General features: G+C 60.0%; 2 protein-coding genes across 2 annotated transcripts in view; one reads left to right on the top strand and one right to left on the bottom strand.

Annotated features, from left to right (window-relative positions):
• Positions 1-1601, top strand: part of SMPD1 (sphingomyelin phosphodiesterase 1) — a 10902-nt gene extending 9301 nt beyond the window's left edge. Inside the window, exon 5 of the mRNA XM_015425005.1 lies at positions 670-1601. Within this exon, the coding sequence (XP_015280491.1) occupies positions 670-1079 (410 nt within the window). The 3' untranslated portion in view covers positions 1080-1601. The remainder of the gene's footprint in view (positions 1-669) is intronic.
• A 1888-nt stretch (positions 1602-3489) lies between these two features.
• APBB1 (amyloid beta (A4) precursor protein-binding, family B, member 1 (Fe65)) overlaps positions 3490-7366 on the bottom strand; it is a 21176-nt gene continuing 17299 nt past the window's right edge. Inside the window, exons 12-13 of the mRNA XM_015425006.1 lie at positions 7035-7211; positions 3490-4085 (exon numbers count right to left, since the gene is read on the bottom strand). Of these exons, the coding sequence (XP_015280492.1) occupies positions 3918-4085; positions 7035-7211 (345 nt within the window). The 3' untranslated portion in view covers positions 3490-3917. The remainder of the gene's footprint in view (positions 4086-7034; positions 7212-7366) is intronic.

Consider the following 7366-nt stretch of genomic DNA (forward strand, 5'->3'; position numbering starts at 1 on the left):
TCTGTTGTGGGGAGGGGAAGGGAAAGGAGTTTGTAAGCCGCTCTGAGACTCCAAGGGAAGGGCGGGGTATAAATCCAATCTCTTCTTCTTCTCCTGGAGAGCCAGTCTGGTGTCGTGGTTAAGGGTGCGGACTCTAACCTGGGAGAACCGGGCGTGATTCCCCACTCCTCCACGTGCACCTGGCTGGATGACCTTGGGCAAGCCATAGCTCTGATAAGAGCTGTTCTTGAAAAAGAGCAGTCTCTGTCAGAGCTCTCTCAGCCCCACCTGCCTCACAGGGTGTCTGTCTGTTGTGTGGAGGGGAAGGGAAAGGAGTTTGTCAGCCGCTTTGAGACACCTTCGGGTAGTGAAGGGTGGGGCAGAAGAGACCCAGTTTGGTGTCGTGGTGAAGTGTGCAGACTCTAATCTGGGAGAACCGGGTTTGATTCCCCACTCCTCCACATGCAGCTGCTGGTGTGACCTTGGGTCAGTCACAAGTTCTCTCAGAGCTGTTCGCTCAAGAGCAGTTTCTGTCAAGAGCTCTCTCAGCCCCACCTACCTCACAGGGTGTCTGTTGTGGGGAGGGGAAGGGAGAGGAGTTTGTAAGCCGCTCTGAGACTCCAAGGGAAGGGCCATGGGGTATAAATCCAACCTCTTCTCTTCTTCTTCTTCCTCTCATCCCACCCGCAGGGTACCGGGTCTACCTGCTGGACGGGGCCTACCCAGGCAGCTCCCACATGGTGCTGGACCATGAGACCTTCATCCTCAACCTGACGGAGGCCAACATCCCGGGCGCCGTGCCCCGCTGGCAGCGCCTCTACGGGGCCCGGGAGACCTACGGCTTCTCCACCGCCTTCCCCGCGGACTGGGACCAGCTGACGCGCCGCTTCCAGGTGGACGAGGGCCTCTTCCAGCGGTTCTGGTACCTGATGTACAAGGGCCACCCGCCGCGTCAGCCCTGCAGGGATGCCTGCAGGACGGCTTTGTTGTGCGCCCTCCACACCGGGCGGGCGGGGGACCCGAAACTCTGCCAGTCCCTGAGCCAGGGCCTGCCCTTCCCAGAAATCCAGGCCCGGTGGCGCCAGCGGCGGTTCTGTTAAGGTCAAGAAGCGCCTCGGCCTTCTCAAAGGAGCGGGGGACGGAGGCCGCTGGCCTCGGGGGCAGGGTGTCCCCTGGGGGAGCCCGGCCTGACTGGTTTCCTCCCCCCTCCAGCGGCTGAGCGTGGACTGGACGGGCACTGTTTCTCCCCACCAGACCAAGGGGGTGGAGCTGCATTCCCCCCACCTTTTTGGAAGAAGGTGGAAGAGAAGGGGGGGTGGGGCCCAACGGGAACAGCCGGGGGGGGGGGGGGGAAGATTTTTGTCCCCCACCCCGTTCTCCCACTGTGCCAAGGGAGGCTAATGGCCAGCCAGCCACCCCCCCCAGCCGCCACCTTTTCTCTGCCTCAGTGAGCTCAGATGGCCACGGGCCCCTGGTCCGGCAAAGCTTTCCCTGGCAGGGGTTATGGTGCCCACCCCTTCCCAGTCCCAAGCCACCCCGTTCAGCTCTGCGACCCACATGGCGGGGGGCAGGGAGGGGGCTGCTGGCCTCCGGGATTGCAGGAGCGAAATTCCCCCACCCCACCCCCGAGTAGTCACGGTTTCTGCACTGTCGGGAGCTCTTCTCTATCCCCCCCGCCTTGTTGGAAGAAGGTGGAAGAGAAGGGGGGGGGGTGGCCCAACGGGAACAGCCGGGGGGGGGAGGGAAGATTTTTGTCCCCCACCCCGTTCTCCCACTGTGCCACGGGAGGCTAATGGCCAGCCAGCCCGCCCCCCAGCCGCCACCTTTTCTCTGCCTCCGTGAGCTCAGATGGCCACGGGCCCCTGGTCCGGCAGAGCTTTGCCTGGCAGGGTTTATGGTGCCCCCCCCTTCCCAGTCCCAAGCCACCCCGTTCAGCTCTGCGACCCACATGGGGGCGGGGGCAGGGAGGGGGCTGCTGGCCTCCGGGATTGCAGGAGCGAAATTCCCCCACCCTACCCCGAATAGTCACGGTTTCTGCACTGTCGGGAGCTCTTCTCCTGGGACCCCGTGACCCCACAAGTGGCTGCACCCAGTGAAGACGATGCCTCCACGGCCAGCTTGTGCGGGAGGGCCCTTTCTCGCAACCTTTGCACATGTACAGGGAGTGGCGGCAGCTGCTTGCGTTGCTGGAGCGAGCGGCCCCCAAGGCGATGCCTCTGTATTTATTTAATAAACTCGCTTCCCCAAACCGGAGAGCTGCTCCCCTGCCTCAGCTGCTTGAGTGAACAATGGCTTTGACTTCCTTCCAGCTGTCCCAGGTATTGGGGCGCTGGTGGGGTCCCCCTCCCCTCCCCCATTTTGCTGCGAGTCCAGCGTGACCCAAGGGCTTCTCCACCCACTTGGGCCGGGGCTCCCTCCCTCGCCACCTCCTGAGTCCTGCGGCCCCCAGCGGAGCACAGCGCCAGGCCCTCCATGCCCCCCCCCCGAGTTGGCAGGCACGCCGCTTGTAAACACGGAGGGGAAACGGAGTTAACTGCGCGGCCTGATCCCAAGCCAGACCCCCCTGGGTCCGTCCAGGTCAGCCTTGCCCAAGGCTCCCTCTCAGCCGTGGGGTCTTGTGAGCAAGAATTCTACTTTGTGAACTCCTGGCCTTAAAGTGGCGAGTGAGCGATTGGGCGGCTGCAGAAATGAGTTTGCTCTGGAGCCCCATCCCTCCCTGAGCTAAGGCAGAAACGTGTGCCCCGGAGGGAGGCTCCCTGTGCAAGGAATGGACGGTAATAGGATGGCCACTGGCTCATAGGGTATCCAAACACCACCACCCCGGTTGCAAAAGGCAATAGATGATTTCCCCGCGCGCGCGGGCAGAAGTGAGCAAGCAAGCATTTTTGCACCTAAACTGTTACATTTCCCAGGCCGGGTGATTTACAGAGAGAATACCCACCAAGGTCACATCTGCGCTCACTCAGCTTAGAGGGAACACTGGTCTCGTCTGCTCAGACGGTGAGCTCCTCCTCTCACACCCACCTGCGCATGCCTCTTCTCCCTCCCCGTGGTGGTGCGTGCAGAGCCGTGGGGCCAGGCCAGTGGGGCACCGAGCTGACCATTGGCAGTGTGGGCCCGGGGTGGGGTGGGGGCGGCAACCCGGCAATGTGCTCCCCCCACCCCCACCATGAGCAGAATGGGTTGGCCCTGTGAGGCCGGGGGGGGGGCCCAAGAGGAGGCCTGGGTGGTCCCTCCGCCCCCCCCCCACAGGATGTGCTGCTCTTTGGAGGAGGCCTCTGGGACAACGCCTTTACCGCCCGCAGTTCCAGGGAGCTTTTTCTCCTGGGGGGGAGAGGTTGGAGGGAAACAGCCCCCCCCAAACGGTCAGCCCTGTCCCAGTTCTGCCTGGAGAGGAGAAAAGGCCGAGGCCAGGTCTGCTGCTCCCAACACCTGGAACCTTTTCCCCACCGCTGACGCCCCAGTGCAGGAGTGTGGCGTGATGCCAGACAGCAGGCCAAGAGTCGTGGGAACTGAGTTTATTCATGACTGCAGTACAACACCAAGATCTCTTGTTATAGCAGAAGTGGCAGCCCCCCCCCCCCCCCAGGCCCCATCAGTGTTCGGCACCCAGGGAAGGCGACGTCTCGCTCCTCCGGCTCCCCGGTGCTCACGGTCATTCAGGCGCCGGCGGCAGGGGTGGGGATTGGGCCCAGCAGGGTACGGACGGGCGCCCCGGGAGGGGTGGCACGGATGCCCTGGGCGTTGCTGGGGAGAGGGGGGTGAGGCAGCCGTTCACAGCAGGCAGCATGGACGCTTCTCACTTGCGCAGACACACACACACCTCATAAATACACACTTTCACCTGGAGGGGGTGGGTGGGGGGAGGTGCCAGGCCGACCCGGCTGTGCTGGCCTCAACCGGGGGGGCGGGGGAGATCTAGCTCGGCCTCTGGGTGTTCAGGGCGTCTGAGCCCCCTGGCGCTTGGGTTTCAGGGTCCCCAGCAAGGTCTGGACGCCCTTCCGGACTGTGGAGCCCACGCGCCGAGCCACGGAATCCGCTGGGGGTGCCGGGAGACAGGAGCTGGTAGTCTGGGGCCGCGCATCCAAGCACTTCTGGTACCGAAGCTGGAAAAGGAGAGGGAACAGAAGAAGAGCCCTGCTGGGTCAGACCAGGGAGGGTCCATCCAGTCCAGCATCCCATCTCACACAGGGGCCAACCAGTTCCTCTGGAGGACCAGCAACAGGGCAGAGAGGCCGAGGCCTTCCCCTGAGAAGAACACCAGAAGAGCCCTGCTGGGTCAGACCAGGGAGGGTCCCTCTAGTCCAGCCTCCCGTCTCACACAGGGGCCAGCCAGTCCCTCCGGAGGGCCAACAACGGGGCAGAGAGGCCGAGGCCTTCTCCTGGTGTTGCCTCCTGGCTCTGGGATTCAGAGGCCTAGTGCCTCTGAATGTGAAGGTTCTCCTCAGTTGCCATGGCCAGTAGCCATGAATCTCTCTAATCCCTTTTCAGCTGTTTATTCCTGTGGCCATCACTGCATCCTCTGGCAGCAAATTCCACATTTTAATCATTCTCTGCGTAAAGTAGTATTTCCTTTTGTCTGTCCTGAACCTACTGCCCGTCAGCTTCACTGGATGCCCTCAAGTTCTATTATTTTGGGATAGGGTGAAAAATGTCCCTTTGTCCGCTCTCTCCATCCCATGCATCATTTTATAAACCTCTATCACGTCCCCCCCTTAGCTGTCTCTCTTCTAAACTGGAAAGATCTACAGCCCTTCCTCAAAGGGAAGGTGTCCCAACCGCTTCATCCTCTTGGTCTCCCTCCTCTGCAATGTCCTTTTGGAGAGACGGTGACCAGAACTGCGCACAGTATTCCAAATGGGGCCGCACCACAGATCTATTCCGGGGCGTTACAATATCGGCTGTTCTATTCTCAATCCCTTTCCTAAGAATCCCCATCATATAGAGTGTGCCTTTTTCTCCGCTGCGGCAGACCTCGGTTGACACTTCCGTGGAGCTCGCCACTACGCCCCTCGGGTCTCTTTCCCGCTCTGTCTCAGCGAGTTCAGACCAATGCTCCCTCTAAGCTGTGGAGTCCTGTGAGCAAAAATTCTACATGGTGAATTCTACTGGCATTCTACTGGCATTCAAGTTGTGAGCAAGCGGTTTGGCTGCTGCATAAATTAGTTGGCTCCGGAGCCATCCCTTCCTGAGCTGATACAAAAATGTGAGAGCCGGAGGCTAAGAAACTGTTAGCTGGCTCACACTCACTCAGTTTAGAGGGAACACTGCTTCAGACCCCTCTTAGCCTAGACTTGCAAAGTTGGGAGTTTTTGTCCCACCGTGCAGCACAGCTGGCTGAATACAACAGCACGAAAACGACTTCTCCTCGGCTCCAGCCTCCTACCAGCCCTTCCCACCGGAACAGAGGGGTGTACAAGTGCCAGCATCACTGCCCCCCAACGAATGCTCTGGCTACGCTGTGGAGTCTTGTGGTGGTCAAAGGCATTTCATCACGTTGGAGGGAGGTGTCTAGTGGGGCGCTGCAGGGCTTGGTTTTGGGCCCCGGTACTTTTCAATATTTTTATCAATCTGGGTGACGGGGTAGCAGGGCTACTCACTGAATTTGCTGACGATACCAAATTGGGAGGAGTAGCAAACACCCAAGAAGATGGAGGTAAAATTCAACAAGACCTGAATCCTCTGGAGAAGTGGGCAGTTGCGAACAGGATGCAATTCAACAAAGATCAATCCACAGTACACTACATCTGGGCCACAAAAGCGTCAAGCACAAATACTGGACGGGGGATGCATTTCCGGGGAGTAGTGTATGCGAAAGAGATCTTGGGGTAAGGGTGGACTGTAAACTGAATATGAGCATTCCGTGTGATGCGGTGGCAAAAAGGGCAAATTCAGTCTTGGGTTGTATCAAAAGGGCCATAGCATCGAAATCGCAGGTCACGGCCCCTCTGCATACTGCCTTGGTCAGGCCGCACCTGCAGTATCGTGTGCCGTTCTGGAGGCCTCACTTCAAAAAGGATGTGGACGGAATGGAGCGGGTGCAGAGGAGAGCGACGAGGATGATGGGGGGCCTGGAGACCAAGAAGCCCTGCGAGGAAAGGCCAAGGGACATCTTGGGAATGTTTACTTTGGAGAAGAGGAGACTGGGGGGGGGACAGGATGGCGCTCTTTAAATATCTGAAAGGTTGTCCTTTGGAGGAGGAGGGCAAGGAGCCGTTCCAGTCGGCAGCAGAGGACGGGACCCGAAGCAATGGCTTTAAATTACACGCAGAAAGGGTATCGGCTGGATATTAGGAAAAACTTTTTCAGGGTCAGGGTGGTCCAAAGGTGGAATCAGCCGCCTAGGGAGGTGGTGGGCTCCCCTTCACTGGCAGCTTTCGAGAAGAGGCCAGACGAATATTTGTCAGGGATGCTTTAGGCTGGTCCTGCACTGGGCTGGGGGGTTGGACTAGGTGGTCTGTAGGGCCCCTTCCCACTCTATGTGATTCAAAAATCCTACTTTGTCAGCGCCGGCCATTAAAGTTGTGAGCGAGCGATTTGGCGACTGCATAAATCAGTTTGCTCTGGAGCTCTCCCTGAGCGAAGGCAAACATGTGTGAGCCGGAGGCTACTAACTCACACTAACTCAGCTTAGAGGGAACACTGCCCCCCACCCCCTGACCAAACCCCTTTATCCCCACCCACCCCACACACACTAACACAGGCACGCCTCTTGGAGGCTGCAGGGCAGGGTTTTTTTCCTATGTATCTGCTTCATTTCACATTCCTCATGACCGCTTTGTCTCACCCAAGCCGTTCACCTGATTCCCCTCTCTTCCACCTTCTCCACACGACAACCCTCCGAGGCAGGACGTCACGTATTTAGGCTGAGAGGGTCCGACTGGCTTCCACGGCAGAGTGGGCATTTGGACCTGGGTCTAGCAGATCCTCATCTGCCCTCCCTCACCCTCATGCTCTTGAGGAGGGGAGGGAGCGTCTCTCCCCCCCCCAAGCAAGAGTCGGGCTCCTCCTCGCGGCACGGGGAGGCGAGGGGGGGGAGTGGGGAGACGACTCACCATGCAGGCGGCCTGCAGGGCCTCGCTCAGGCCGGCCGCGTTGGGCTCGCACCACACCATGTGGCAGAGGAAGTTCCCCGGGGCGGCGGCCATGATGAAAGCAAACGACCGGACGTCCTTCCCGATGCCCATGAAGGAGAGGAACCGCACTCGGCACTCACACAGCACGGCCTCTGTCTGTCGGAAGCAAGGGCGGGAGGGGAGGGGAATCAGGCGGGAGCCGGGTGGGTGGGGCCAGACCCACGCCTTCTGGTGGGGCGCCCCTGTCCTTGCCGGCAAGGCGCGAACGCCTGCAGCCTCTTCCCCTCCGCGGCTGGATCCCTCTCTGGCCC

The sequence above is a fragment of the Gekko japonicus genome, unplaced genomic scaffold (genome assembly GCF_001447785.1).
Source record: "Gekko japonicus isolate JY-2015 unplaced genomic scaffold, Gekko_japonicus_V1.1 scaffold2237, whole genome shotgun sequence".
Classification (NCBI taxonomy): Eukaryota; Metazoa; Chordata; class Lepidosauria; order Squamata; family Gekkonidae; genus Gekko; species Gekko japonicus.